Source organism: Haliaeetus albicilla, chromosome 19 (genome assembly GCF_947461875.1).
Source record: "Haliaeetus albicilla chromosome 19, bHalAlb1.1, whole genome shotgun sequence".
NCBI classification, from domain to species: domain Eukaryota; kingdom Metazoa; phylum Chordata; class Aves; order Accipitriformes; family Accipitridae; genus Haliaeetus; species Haliaeetus albicilla.
The window spans coordinates 27,217,395-27,233,453 of record NC_091501.1 but is presented as its reverse complement, the minus strand read 5'-3'; the positions used below and the strand labels follow the sequence as shown (position 1 = coordinate 27,233,453).

General features: G+C 43.8%; 1 protein-coding gene across 1 annotated transcript in view; it reads right to left on the bottom strand.

Moving 5' to 3' along the window:
* The window catches only part of PHF21B (PHD finger protein 21B), a 165,052-nt gene that overhangs the window by 57,278 nt on the left and 91,715 nt on the right, over window positions 1–16,059 (bottom strand). The window contains exon 4 of the mRNA XM_069806934.1: window positions 7,852–8,181. Coding sequence (XP_069663035.1) covers window positions 7,852–8,181 — 330 coding nt within the window. The remainder of the gene's footprint in view (window positions 1–7,851; window positions 8,182–16,059) is intronic.

Below are 16,059 nucleotides of genomic sequence, written 5' to 3'. Positions count from 1 at the left end.
TCCCACTTGACATGAACTTGCAGAGGGGACGTTTAGTGACACAAAGGTTGCAGAGGACAGAACCACAGTACGGTCTCCACAATTGGGACTTGCTATTTTTTTCCTGGCCATTTAAGTTCTTGCAGCATCGTGTTTGTTTGCCAGTCCCTACAGAAACAAATTTGGAAAGGTTGCTCTTAGATTCTTACAAGGAAGCGTCAGTCAGTGTGAGTCCACTTTTCCTTATCCTTTTCTGCCGAATACTCCACTGCCTTCACTGGAAATCTTGGCTATGTAAGGAATACCATGTTGGGCCTAATCAGGTTTTATTCAGTTCCTGAGAGTCTTTATTCAGTCTTTGATACCAGCAGGTGTTTGACCCTATTGTAGACCAAATGAAAATGCAGATTGAGAAAAGCAGAAATCCACGCACTTTAGATGTATTGACCATATACATATGTCTGGGATATTTAAAAGGAAGCCATTTATAATCAGGAAGCATAAGTGCTTATTCTGAATCTGACATTTAAATATCCCATCAACAGCAACCAGCATTGCAAAATGGTTTAATTAACCTGAAAGGATGTAATTTTATGCTATTTAGCAAGAAATACAAATTTTAAAGTGCTTTTATGCAGTATATATCCGAAGTAGTAAGGTCAAATCCTGCTCTTAGCTACCCATATTTAAATATGGAGTAAATTCATGTACATCCCTTAATAAACCTGCAACTAAGATGGCGTAAATACAAGCAGAACCTGTCACACATACTCTATAATCCATTTCCTAAAATTACCATGCTCTTTATAACATTCTAATGGTAGAGTTAAAAGTTAGTAAAGGCCCAATGACAGAATGGATCACTGGATGGTGTGTGGGGCCGTGAATCCTTGGGGTTCCCCCTCTCCTTGTCTTTTTCTTTCTTATTATTTTTATTTTAATTTGGCTGAGCCACCTCTCCTCTTCTACATTTGCAAATATCTCCTGAAGATAACTTGCCTTAAAGCTATCAAAGGATGATCCAGGGGACTGAATATGTGATATTGAATCCTTTGAGTTCCAAAACGAAAATAATCCAGTATCTTTGTCCTACTCGTACTCACAGTGTGGCTGACAGCCTTCTGAAAGCCTGAGAGGTGTGGTCCACTGGACGAAATGTAGGACTGTGATGGATGAATCTGGGCTCTCTCCTGCTGTGTGACCCCAGAAGTCACTTCATCTCTCTGCACTCTGATTCCCCCACAAATTTGTCTTGCCTGCTTGCATTATATGCTCTTTAGCAGATGCTCCCTCCAACAGGTATGCCTTCCGTGTCTGCCATGGAGACCAAACAGGAAGGCTAATTTGAGTAGTTAATATGCTAATAAGACTCTGCCTCAACTCTCTGCTCTATAAGGGCATCTGTGTGTCCCCAGGCAAGACACTTGGGCCCAGGTACCACAAGCAGAACTTCCAATGGGATTTAGGACAGGGAATGCTTCAGAGAATCTCAGTCTCTACCTCTGCCTGTTGCAATCTCTGCAAAGTTCTTGATGCAAAATTCCCTATCTATGCTACTGTTCTTGAGAGCAGCTCAAGTGGGATCCCAGAGAAGGATTTTTCCCCTCAGGAGCTCTCCGCAGGTTCCTCTAACACTGTAGGACCATACTTCAGGATTCCTCTTTCTAAAATAACTCTGGTTTATGAACCCCATGGGCATGACAGCAAGGGCAGTACCACAGCCATCTCATCCTTGGGCCTGCCTGTTCGAAATCTTCCTGACACAGGCTTTATGTGTAGTTCACTCCTGTATTGTTATTTCTAATAGAACACTTACCACACCAAGTTGCCCTCATAAACCGGCAGAAGCAGATAGCTCAGAGTGCTAACTTGGCACCTGCACTGGCCCCCATTTCACATTTGAGGAGATCATAAAAACCAGCACAATATGGGGGAAGTCAGTATGAACCGTCACCCACACAGAGCAATCATCATTCTGTTCGTCCAGGAGAGACATCCAGAAACCAGCACATTGCCAGATAAAATCAAGCTCAAGCAAATCCTCAACAAAACTCTTCAACATCTTGAAATTCATGAGCCATTGCTGATCAGCCTGTACCTGGAGAAAGATATAACTGGTGTGACAGTAAGACCAGAAGCCGTGAACTCCAGAAAGGCAACTATTTTTTTGGTACATTACAGACAGCCCGGTAAATTTCTGATGCCAACAAGACTGCCAGACCTCCTGTAGATTGCCAAAATGACCATGGTAGTCATAATCCATAATGCAATGTCTTCCTTCTTCCCCTCCCCTAGACCTACACAGAGCTTCTGGATCTTTCTTTTGCCCTCTTTGCTCACTAGTTCTCATTTCCACCTGCATCTTGGCACACTGAGATCAATGTGGATGCTGAAGATTGAGCAGCAGATCAAGAAGTAAGTATGAGGCAGATAGGTAAAGAGCTATGGCGAGAGCTAAAAGGGGCCGTAGCATGCTCCAAGGACTTGTGTGACAGTTCTTGTTCCCAAGGATGCCGTGTCCAGCAGTCTGAGGCATTCTCAAAACGACTGAAAAGGCCAGTAGTGTGGCTGCCAATACAGGGATCCTGCCTAACGCAACCCTTGGGAGCTTCCTGTGAAGAAGCGTAAATGGATCCTTTATTTCTCAGTTTTCCAACAGCAAAACGTGGAATAATAGCATCTTAGTCATAATAACTCCATATTGTGAGGCTAAATTAACTATTGCCATGTACTCAGACAGTGTGGTAACATGGATCATAGAAAAAAGTTATATATAGCCACATAACCAATACAGATAAATATATCTATAAATAAAACCTCTAAGTACTGCTGCAATACAAATAATAAATAAAAGCCAAAAAGACTTAGTCATACACGCAGGTGGATTTCCAATTATGGAGGAAGCACTTTTACAGAGAGCAGAGTGGAGCACATTAAGTGGGATGGTGAAAAGAAAGGTAATAAATCACTCTACAAATAAATTATTCTGAAAAATGGCCATCACAGGCAGAGGTATGTTCTTAAACTTCTGGAATGCAGTTTTTTCTAGTAAATGGAATATACAGAGAGCAAAGAAGTATATACGAGCATCCTCCTACACGTATAAAAGCCACTTTTTCCTGGAAAAAAATGGATACACATGTAGCCTGCTCAGTCTAAGCAGGGATACAAGTACTTCTTTGAGCTGTGGAGTTAATGAAGCATTTGTGGAGAACAGTTTACTATCTTGCCAAGAATTTATAGCACTATAAATCCTCGTACTGTATTTTACTTTGAAATAACCTCCCTGTATAGACAAGACCCAAGGCACAACAGCACATGTGCATGGGTAAGCTTGCCAAACTTTTCTCCAGCTGACCCAGGGAATACATGTGTGGGAAGGAAAGCATGGAGAGGAGCAGGAGGCAGATTTTATGCTGTTGCTTGCAGAGTCCTGATGGACAGGGAGTCAGTGCCTTGCTAAGATGTTTTCCGAGAGCCACGTAGAGTAATAGGGGACAGAGCATCACAGCAGGATCACAGACAAGAGACAGTTCTTTTATTGCAGCAGTATCCAAATGTTCCTGCACCTAATACCTACTTTGCACTTCGGAAGCCTCTGGGACTTACGGTAGATGAACAGTGCACACAGAGCACACGACAGGTATATACAGACAAGACTGTTTATGTTGACAAAGCGAGAGCCGGTTCTGGCAGCACTCTCACGCCAGGGTCATGGGTAAGTTTAAAGCCAGCATTGCTGGGCTGTGCAGAGATAGCTAAGCTAGCTGCAGACAACATCTCCCTGGAACTAAAGAAGTGGAGCTGCCTGAGAGGCAGAGGTTACCTTGAGCAGTACCCAGCGTACCGCTTCCAGGGCACCGACTACCTCTGCAGAGCCACTCTGTGCCACGTTTCTGTGGAGCAACTTTGTGCGTCTGTATCATGGTGCTTCATGGCCCAGTGCAGATATGCCCTTCCAGTGCTTTTTTCTTTCACTGCAGCTCCTGAAAAGCAGCCAAGTGGTCTGACAGCTGTATTCCCCCCTCTTTGCTTGTTCTCCCACTAGCTGGCTCATCCAACTGTCTTTCAAATGGCCAAAAGGCTTTCTGCTTTCCCCAAACTAGGTTCTGGGATGCCTGCTGGCCCTCGGTTTTGCTATTTAGAAGAGAATGAGGAGGCAGCAGAGGGGCATTTTCTTTACCCGGTACATTGTTCCAGCACAGCAGATGGGACTTTGTCCTTCAGCAAAGCAACCTCAGATCCTGCTTTCAGTCAGGAAATGGTGGCTAGGATAGGAAATAGCAAATACCACATAAATACAATTACAACAAAAAATACAATTTGAGAGGTTTATATTAAAATCTCTTTATACCAAGAGTACTTTGTAGGTACAGGCATACTGACAGCCTACAACTATCCAGTAGCTCTAGGGCATTCTCTATACAGAATAGCAATAGCTATTCTCTGAAGGCAAAGCATTCCTAGCGTGTATATGGCATATGCCAGCAAAATTCAGCTTATGCCAGCAAAATTCTGCTTTTGCCAACATAACTTGCTTCAGTTCATCCAAATGAAGCTCTAAGCTTCATTTCCCTAAGTGGGAGAAAGAACTATACTCATGACATCCCTGCACATACACTTTCATCAATGTAGCTCCATCAGTCATGTCTTCATATACTGGGTTGACACTGAAAGGCTGCCAAAGGAATAGTGTAGACCTAGCACTAGTTTCTGGAGCTCAAAATTTCCAATACTTACAGATTTCAATCATTGTTAATATCACAACGTTTCTGGCTTCTAATAAAAGATGTGATAAATATCTAAACAATCCTCCAGTATCTGTTATGCACATATTTATTTAGCTACTTTCTTCAATGCAGATATGGCTTCCATTAGAGTCAACAACGAAAATCACTTTAAAAATCTGCTGGGTAAACAACAGCCTAAAATGAAAGTGCTGACACGCAGCTGCCCAAATGAAAATTCTGTAACAAACTTACATTTAATCCTATCTATATTTGAAAGTTCTGTATTTAGATTATAGAGTTTGATGCCCTATTTCTTCTGCTGAGTTTCATTTACCGTTTCATTCTTCCTGCTAGATACCACTTGAGATGACCGTATGCGCATCCTGATCCCCTTAAATGCTTTTGAGCAGAAACCACTGTTCAGAAACTCATAACATTACATTTCATGCCCTTGCCCTTTCCCTCATTTTCCAGATGCAGAGGAGTAGGCTACACTACACCAGTAATCTCATTTACTACTATCAGCTTGCCACCTTAACCCAGTTTGCAGAAGGTTGTCATTATCCTCCATCTCACAAACTTCATACATTTCAGCAGGAAAAAAAAATACTTTTCTGAGCAATAACAATGCCACACAAAAAAAAAAGAAGAGAAAGTAAATGCTTATTAATAAATGTCAACAATGAAATTTCCCTCCAACACTACAGTGCTAGCAGCTGAGGTATTACTGCTATTGATTTGTAATCACCACTCCGGGAACAATCAAGAATACTCAGCATGAAGCAAGAATAGATTTTATTTTTTTTTCCATTGGACCAGAAAAAGAAACCTTGCAAAACAAATTTAATTTGGGTAGAGGAGTGATAATTAACATGCAATCCAGCACTAAGCTTCCTGACAGCTTAGGACCAAAGGTCAGCTTGCATTTTTTTACATTTACAATTCAATATTTCTAATTGTTTTTATCCATGCCTGCTGACTATTCTCAAAAGATGAAACCACTATAGTCCTCTGCTTCAGAAACTTGCCATTGCTCAGCAGCTTCTTCCATAAAGTACTAAAATAATCAGAGATACTAAATCACAAAACCACAGCTGTCGAAAACTCGCACTGTGAAGACGTTTCTAAAGAAAAACACTGGACCACTTTCTCTAGAAAAAACAAGGGAAAGCCAAATGCTGGACAATGCTCCCATGCTATTCTAATAACAGCAAGCTTCTGCTTAAAATGAAGCTGTTCTTTGCGAGAAAAGTTGTAATGCCGGGGCAAATGCTGTTTCAAGTTTGAGACCGTAGAACAGAAACATGCGCATGAGCGTCAGGGCTTTGCTCCAGCCGGTTGCAACACACCGCTGACCGCAGCACGTCTGGCGATGTGGAAGGTGAAGTGGGACCTGTTTGCCCTTTTGAAAAGTTAAATGGGAAGGACCATGGATAATGTAACAGCACGCCAGCTTACCAGGTTAGAAAGTCTTTTCCTCTAACAACACTTGCAGAAGTTACGAGTTTGCAGCCAACTGTTCTAACCAGCACTGTTCTTCAGCACCTGTGACTGTTATTTCACTATTCAGGGGCTAAATACATTAAATATTATTTCAAGCTTCTTCCTTCACTGTTTTGATTCTTTTCTTCTTATGGCTCCTGATAGTGACAGTAAAAGATAGTCCTTCACAAAATGACAGACCATTGAAATACTGAAACTTTTATCTTTTATATATTATCATTTATATAGTTATTTTCCAGGATTCTAAGAAAAATCTACTGGGATAGCTTCACGTATCTTTTCAATAAAGCATAAACAACACTTTCAATAAAGGAAATTACCCAGCATGAATACAGAACGGAGATTCAAAATCGGATTCCCCGCACAGCTACTTTAGCGTAACCGCTAAAGACAATGCCTTTTCTCCAGAAAAAGTGACAGGACGATTTGGTTCCCGAAGCGGTTGGATGTGCTTTCCATTTGTTAGCGGATGCAGTAGGTGACAGGCGTTCCCTGTCCAGCATTTAGGAAGGGGCTTCCTGGGTATTAAAAAGCCTCACGCATTCCAACATCACCTCGATTTACAAATGTCTTCAGGTACAGTTTGCCCGTTGCCCGTATCCATATCGTGTTAGAGATTCGCATCCTGAGCTTGTGAAGGGGAACTAAGGCACCAAAAACCCCAGACTACCACAGCTTCTATCTGCAGAAAGGAGAAAAGAAATCCACACTTCCAATGCTAGCAATAATAGTTTACATCCTCTTCTCCAAAGTTTTGGGAAGGCTTTGTCACTTTCTTCACGTGTTAACTTCATCAGCATCATTTCCCTCTACTGACACGCACCATGACTGGAGCGAGAACGTCTCTTTTGTGGCTGTTAACGGACGGCACGAAACGATGTGTCCGGCAAACAGCACCCCTTCTTCTTCTGCCCCCCTTTCGCTACCTCAGTCCATGTATTTCCTATTTAGAGTACCGCGAACGCGAGCATTGAACCCACACGTAGATACACGCCCGGACCTGGAAGCAGGAGCCTGCCAGCTCCCGCACAGTTCGTGCTTCTGCTCCCTCTGCCTAAGGGAGGGAAGGCCCCGGCCCCACACCAGGGCTACCTGGCGGCGCAGCCGGGAGCCCCTCCGCCCCTGCAGGCGGCACCTGAGCTCACCAGGCGGCAGCCGACGGTTTCCGTACGTGTACCTCGCCGGTTTTAAGGCCCCGCTCCTTCCTCAGAAGAGTAGCGGCAGAAGGTGGGCAACTGGGGGCAAGCGACAGGAGGCGGCGCCCGCCCTCGGCTCAGCGCAGCTCTCCTCCACCGGGGCCCGCGTCGACCCGCCTGTCCCCCCACCCCTCTGTCCCGGGCAGGGCTGGGGAGTCCGTGTGTGTGTGTGCGTGCGTCCCTCCCAGGGGAAGGGGGCGGGCAGCCCCCCACCCTGGCTGCGGGGCGGAGGGTCCCGGTGGCACCACCGGGAGAAGCCCGTCTCCCCGCTCCGGCGCGGCGGGGCCGCTCCCCGCACCCCGAGGGCGCTCGCAGGGGGGCGGGCGGGCGGGTCTCCCTCCACCCCCTTCCCCAGCTCCGCCAGCGGCCGGCCCCGCCCCGCCGGGGCGCAGGCCCCGCCCCCCCGCCGCGCAGGGCGCCGCCCCCCGCCCGCCCGGCGTTACCTGGGCGTTGGAGCCGAGCTCGGTCGGGCGGCGGGCGCCGAGCGGCTTGGCCGTGGTCTGCAGGTTGATGGGGCCGCTCTGCGGGGGCTCCACGCCCGCGGCGCTGCAGCCCAGCCCGCCGTTGAGGTGCGCCGTCACCATCGCGATGGGAGCCTTGGCCGGCAGGACGGAGATGGCCAGGCTCTGCCCGGGGCTGCCGCTGGGGCTCCCCCCGCCGCCGCCTCCGCCGCCGGGTGCCTTGAGGAGCGCCGGGACGCCGCCGGGTTTGGCGCTGCCGCTGGCGCCGCTGCCCACCAGCACGGCCGCGGGGCAGCTCCGCACCGCCAGCTTCTGCCGGGGGAGAGAAGGGGAGAGAGAAGCGGCATCGTCACCTGCCGGGCTGCAGCCGGACCCCGGCCCCCCGCCCCGCTCCCCCGGCCCCCCGAGCTCCCCTGCTGCCGACGCGGATTTGGGTGTCTTGCCCCCCTTTTTTTTTCTTAAATACGGTTTTCTGCTTGGAAAGGACAGCCGGGCGGGCAGGGGAAAGGCTGGGCTTCCCCTACTCGCTCGGGAACTCGTGGTTTCACGCGGAGGGGGAGCGGGGGTTCAAAGTCTTTTTTTTTTTGCCTTCGGTATCTGTTTATGCCCGGAACTAATGATCCCGGTATAGGTCTAGATAATACTGCAGCTTTAATTAATAATAGAGGGCTTAAAGAATGCTATTTTCAACTTTCTCTTCCGTCAGTCTGAAAATCCATTACACGTGCTCGCCTCACCCCAGCGCTTGGCTACTTCTCGCATTCTTTCACCCTGACTTACTTTGGAGTCGGTTTGTTGTTTTCCCTTTAACTTTTTTTTTTTTCCCCCCTCACAAACTTACACTATTTTTCCAGTGTTTTGGGGTTCTGATTGTTTGTTTGTTTGTTTTTTCCAAGCTAAATTTTCTCCATAGCACCCATTTTAACTCCCAGTTCTCTGTTTTTAACACTGGTACTGTTGCTACAGAGTGGCTGTTCTGTCATCTGTAATAGGAATACATTGATTATGATCTTGTTATAGTATCTCTTACAAGACTGGTATTTGAGAGTTCTGTAGGCACTGTGAAGTTGCCATATGGTAAATGCCGGTGTCTGCATAAAATGCTCACTTTTGAAAAGAAAAACAAAACTTTTATAAAGCTGTTGCACTTTAAATAGTCTCAGAAGCTGTTCTTATTAATGCCATTTGGGCAGGTTGGGTATATGTGGGGAAAAAAAATGCTGGTTCAATTCTCTTTTAATACTTTGAAGTAATAAACATCTCATTTTTACAAGAGTTGACATCAAAGGTACTTAATCCTGCAAAGACTTCTGCCCATGTTTAACTTTATTTGCTGACCAGTCCTATCTGCTTCAATGCAACTGCATCTAATGCGTAGCCTTTCTGGAAACTTCACCACCTGCCTAGGTCTGCTGCTGGACTATTAAAGTCATTAAGAGTTTTGTTGTCAACCTCGCTTGTTACAGTGTGTGTATATATGTGCATGTGTGTATAAAATCAAAGATGTGCTTAATTCTTTCCCGAATCAAGGCTGAAAATCACACTTCTGGGCATAAAGTAGAAGCCTTGTAGTACAAAACTAACTGGCTTTTAAGAAAATACCTTCCTTCTTACCTTTAAACCCATTATACACTTCAAGGCTGTAAAGCCTTAATTGTCAAATATGTTTGCTCCAGGAACTGTATTTTTTGTGTTTATATGAAATAGCAAGCATGCGCTTTATCAGAGATACCTGCTTTGTATTTTAATATAAAGAAGTGTGGGGTTTTTTACGTCAGCATTATTCTAGCAATCGTGACTTCATAGAAATTGTTTTAAGCTTTGTTCATTTTTGCCTTTACCTTTCATTTTCCTAACAGTCATCCCAAGGAAGCACAGGCAGTATTTTCCTTAAACTATGCTGTTGCATGTCATAGATGTTTTGAAGATGAAAGAACTTTTCTTTCAGTACAGAAATACACCTGTCTATTAGTTTAAAAGTGCTCCAGTGAAAGCCAAGAAGCTCAGGTGCGTTTTATGTAGGTGGAAAAAGTTGCTTATGACAAAACTGTATAAAACCACTATTTGTCTATTTGTTGTCGTACGGTTTCCCACTGGTGTTCCTTGTACCGATTCAATGCCCCAGCGGTATGGTGCTACAGATGCAAAGCAACTGCATGTAGAGGACCTGAACACCACCTCTCCTGCTCTACTGAAAACCTCCTCGCACGGCACCTTATTGATATGTACAGTGATACAAAGCTTTCACGTTAAGGGTTCAGCTTTGTGGTTGTATTTCTGTTTTGATTTGTGTGAAAAACACTAAAAGCTCACAGACTGTCGGAAAGTCCTGTACTTGGTTACAGTGCTATAAATCCATTACCTAACTGGAGTTAGTCCAGGAGTGAAATCCTAGCTCTGCTGCAGACAACCGGAGGTGTGTTGCTGACATCAGTAGCGCTAGGGTTTCTTTTTTTTTTTGGTGAAACTAAGAGCGTTTGCTATCCCTGATAGGTCACTGTATTGATGAAGTGTCTTTTTAACATTTGTCCTCAGACATGTGAACATTTGGATTACTGAATGAAAAACTTCTCACCGAAATACTCAATGTTACTGTACTGATTTCATATTTTCACTTAAATAAAATTCCTAATATGTAATACTCTAGCGGTATTAGTACAGCTTTACTTTTCTCTTGGGCAGTTCAGCAACAGAAAATGTCTAAGCAAACAAACTCCATGATCCCAAAAGATGCACAATCCTTGGTAGCTCAGTGGAAAAAGCAAGTAAATGCGTAGGAGTAGATGATAACTTTCCTGACAAAATTCAATAGCAAGTAATTGCTTTTTGTCTTGTTCCAAAGGAGGAAACCGTAACAAGAAGTAAAAAAAGCAGAAATTCCGTAAACAAACAAACAAAAAAATTCACTACTCAAACCACCATCCATCCAATTTCCACTGTTCTCCCTATATGCAAGAAAAGTAAGTTAGTTTTGTGTGCCTTTGCACATGATGTGTGTTAGTATTTTCCTAATAAACTGACAAACCTGTCTGTTCATGTGTATGCAACAAAAAAAAAGCTAAGGAAATAAGGGTTACTGCTTGTTTCAGTCTAAGTTGAGATAAATATTAAATGCTTGTAAAATTGAACATTCATCTCCTAATGGAAAACTTTCATTTTAATTTAGGTTTGGGGGCTTTTTGAAGTAAATACAGGGAAAAAATTGTGTCCCTGTGATAGGCTTGCAAGGACCAATCAGCCCATGCCAGTCACCTCCCCAGGGAACGACGCTATGCTAAATTTATTTAAATAACTGCAAATTTTAGAAACTAAATAGGAAAGCATATACAAAGGATCAGGTGCTCAAGATTAGCTTCCAAAAGAGAGTTACAGAAAAATTGTCTGTTTGAGGAAAAGCAGTGACAGTATCTCTTCTGTGTCTCAAGCATTAATTTTCTGAAAATCTACCTACCAAAACTTAAAAAATAACCGCCTTAATCAGATTACATTAGTTAGGAGATGAGCTATTATGCGGTTTTTCTTTGTAACAATGATTTTTACTTTATACCCCCGTGAAGATGCTGATAAAGGAGTGTTGGCAGAAACAAAGATTATGATATGAGAGATTAAAAAAATCCTCAACAAAACCTGCATCTGCTGTATTCTATTTCTGCCAGATTAATTAAGAGAATAGTCTTGGTTTTTAAAGAGAAAGAAAATCTGCATTTTGAGAATCAGTCAGCATAACGTATTCTCTGACACTTTTGGAATGATGAATAATAAGAAAGTAAGCAAGCTTTGGACACTGCAGCTGAAAACATGTGCTGGTATAATGGAAGAGCCAAAAGAGAAAAAAAAAAAAAAGAAAAATAATTTTGGCTTTAAATGCTGGAAAGCAGGTTGCTGCTTCTCATCCACAGCATAACAGTCCCCACAATACACCAATTTTGAAGCAGCGCCTTTTCAATAGCAACACAACTTTCATTTTCACTGCAGGATGCCACAGGCAAACCGGAGTTTGAAATATGTATGCCAGTCACATGCAAACACACTACAATGTGCTGGAAAGCTGCCGCTTGTTTATGATTTCCCATCTTGTACATGGCATGGTCTCAACCATTCAAAGCAGAGCTAATATTTTTTCCATATGTATCAAAATAACTCTGGCCTTTCTATTTATTTGTACATGTAAGCCCTCTCCCACCCCCTCCTACCTATCGAGGTCTCTGCTGTAAAGCTTTGCAGGTCAGAAGGCAACCGTGCAACAGTTTTAGCCTCCCTACTAGCCATTACTCAAACCCTACTTCTCCCATCACGTACCACAAATCATTCTGTTTAGTGAATAAAGAAATGGAAACAGCAAAGGGAGAAAGGATTTGAAGGAGGCTGTGCTGTTGTGATACACACACTGAGCGATACGGTACACGTACGCACGTACACATGCACAGAGACTCCAGCCAGACCCAGCATGGACAGCACCACTTTTAGGGTAAGGTTTCAGTTCCTTCATTTTTACTTTGCTGCAGCTTACATCACATCTTCAAATCCTTACCGATCTGATGTCAACTTCACTTCACACGTACATCTCAAGTAAGAATATGGTCATATTCTACAATGGAGGAATACTCGGCTAGCAGCTGCTCTTTGCTGTGGCAGTGATTTAAAAACCTTCACGTTTTTCTAGTAAAATATGAGACCTGTTTAAAAAGGACCTAAAATTCACTGTCCATCACATTTATATTTTAACACCTACATGCTGTAGATAGAGACTTCAGTCCATTAATCTTTCTAGAACGATGCTCTCCTGACAAAGCAGTTTCGCTGTGAAAAACTGCAATTGTTTTCAGAGCAATATCAGTTCTTTTCCTTAGTGGCCCCATGGCTAAGAGAAAACATTTGGCATAACCCTGAGATTCTATTTAGCTTGCAGAAGACTGGCAATCCACTTTCAAACCAAAATGATGGCTTGTCAATGAATAATTTAACATTCAGAACTAATCTAAGGCCCTGCATGCAAAACAGCTGAACAGACTTCTCCAGCAATGAGGGCCATGACCTCTGTTCATTTACTCAATTGTCACAATAAAATTCTCTTGAACAACGGAATATTTAATATTCAAAGAGTGACAACACACAAATTCATCATGGACAGGCCACAGCTATGGCACTTCAGTAGAGTGTCTTAGGATTTTGGTACAATCCTATGAATTTCCCTGTATTTCTCATGTATTTCCAAGTTGCTACTTACATACACGGCTGATCCTGCCTGATCTGTGCCTTAAGTCATGAACTAACCACCTGCATAACTTTACACACTGAAACAGAAGCGAGCAGGGCTTCAGCTGAGCATACATATGTACGCATACATGGGCACCCACAGGAGTTTGGTGATGTTTATGGAGGCAAAAGGCTCCCTAGTCTGTATTTTATCCCTGAATTCCCACAAAAAATGCTTCCCTTTGCACACAGCCCTTGGGCACCAGGTTGTCTGTGCCCAAAGAGAAGACATTAAAACATGTTTTCATACAACCAAGGATGAAGACCCTTGCATGGAAAAGTTTTACGTGCTGTTCCTGAAACACTGTATTTCGATGTAAGGGTGTTCAAGACGTGCAACCGAGGAGGAGGAGGAGCATTTTTAAGGATGGCTGGGGTAGTTCCTCCTGCCAGTCTCTCAGTAAATGACCTGTCAGTTTGATGCAAGCGCTCCCCCTGCGACGCCCAAGCTGGGGCGGGGGGAAGGGATGGGGAGAAAGGAGGGGAGGGAGGAGAAATTGCTCGACAGAAGTATTCTTAATGACCTCCATGGAAGGGTCACCGCGGCACGGGATGATGTGCAGTACCCGGCAGCAAGAAGCCTTCCTCCTCCTCCTCTTCCCCCTGCAGGCCAGCGGTGCGCCGAGCTGAGCAGACACCCCCTTGGCTGCTCTGTGCAGCAAAACCCTGTCCCCCGCACCCTCTCCTAAAGGAAGCCCCCAAAAGCGCAATTAATAAATGAGGAGGTAGTGACTGCCCGACTAGGTGTAACTCGGGTGTTAGCTTTCGTCAGGAGGATCAGAAAAATAGCTGAAGAAAATCTGGGACTCAATCGAAACAGCCTTTCCAGGGGCGGACTTTCAGCCAAAGGAGGCTGAGTGTGAAACACGGGCAGGGAGGTTTACGTGTGCTGAAGTACAATCTCAGCATTATTATTTTTTTAAAGGCTTCTTTTGTCTGTTGGTTTCTTCTTTTTCTTTCTCTTTTTTTTTTTTGACAACTTCCTGCCTGCCTGTCATTAGAAGTAAGAATGTATTCCTTTCTCTATCAGATCTCAGTTAATTAGCCATCGCTGCAGCAGGCTCAAGGATTTAAATTCAAAGTGAAACTCATTCTAATCAAAACTGCAGCAAACTGGGGGTTTTGTTTGACTTTAACCTGAAAGTCAGTTATTGTACCACTGATGTACATACCACATTACCAGCTGAGTGCTTTCAGCATCCCTCTATCAGTGTGAAATATTTAATCGGCACAAGGATCCAATCAGCACAGCAGAGGGGAATCTAGTGCGTGCATTAATTTACTTTCAGTTGAAAAGCAGTAAAGCAGGTCAGAAACATATAACCTTCTCCCCCCACTCCCCCTTTCCCCTCCCAAACAAATACACAGCACATCAGAAGAGTTTTGGTGGCGGGGGAGGGAATGAAAGCCACCCTGTATGAATTCAGATTGCAGAGTCAGACAATAAATTAGTCATTTCTGCCAAAGAATGACAAACGCTGCCTGAACAGAAGAGGGGAACAACCCCTCCCTCTAAACATACCCCCCCAAATCACCTCTCAAATTAATTACATTGGGTAATTGTTTGTTTTTTAATCTTTGACTCTTTTTAAGCTAGAAAGATGGCTGAATGATTACCCCTTCTGTGCATGACATTAATTAGAAAGAAAGCAAATGCCAGAAAATAACAAAACAGTCTTTCTATTAACATGCAATGGCTTTGGGTTTTCTGACCAGCCACGCTCTCCAGCAAAGGCTTCCATTAATATTATTGGTATTACAAATCTGTTTTAGAAGCATTCCCAAGCTCTTCTACACATCAGCAATTTTATATATTGCAGAAGCATACTGCAGCATACAAAAGCTAAACTTTTTCCCCTAGCAAATCCACCCTTGTCTTTCTCGCTTATTCTCTGAAGAAAATCAAGTTCCTTATCTCCTTGACATCGTAACGAGAATATCGACACTCAATTTTCTTTCACAAGGGATTATTTACAATGTGAATGTTACGTGAACAAACTTGTACAATCCTGCAAGCAAAACTGTCACGCCAAAATGCGACAACAGGCAACGATTAAAATTGCACCAAAAAACCCCACCCCAGCTGGTCAGCCCGATGCGGCCAAAACTCTCAGCGTGGCTGCTGTCCAGGGTAGGGCTGCAATGAAGAATTGGCAGATTTACGTAAAGAGAGAATTTTCCAAACTGGTAAATACCCTAGTAACAGTAACGGTGGGCTTAGAAAAGCACATATTCACTCAAGTGCAATTAGCCTTTAATTTCTGAAACCATTAAACAGCTTGCTGACTGAAAAAACCAACACGTTTTCAACTGTATTGCTAACTGGCAATCCGCTCGTCAAAGCTCGGAATTATCTGCTTAGTGACTTGTAAACAGCACTTTTTAACTAACAAGGAGTAGGGGGAAAAGAGGACGATATTTAATGAGAAAAGTCAGATTCATATTATGGAACATTCTGGAAGTGCCTGTGCATCTTGAAGGAGAGGAGGAGGGGGAGCTAGGGATTTTTTTTTTTAATAACCTCACAAATAATCCCTCCTCCTTTCTCTCTCTCAAACCATGTCAATGATCAAGGAAATGAGAACAAGGCGCTTGATTCACAGCTGACTCTCTCTTCTTGTTACATCAGATCAAGAAGGAGCAGTCTAACAGGGGGGGCGATTTCTGCAGGGGAAACAAATCTACAAGCTGGCATTTTGTCTCCTACTCCTATTAATTAGCCTGCTTTTCTGTCAGAAACAGAGCTTTTAAAACTTGCAACGGAGTTACTTGTGTGCCCACTCGCACATACACTGCATATATGCATCCAGAAAACTAAATATTATGCATGTGGGATAAACCCCTCCCAAAAAATCTTCAAGGAAAGCGCGGTTGGTTTCCTCTTTTATTTGATGGATGGATCTCTATTCTTCCCCTTAATCCCAAGAAAAACTG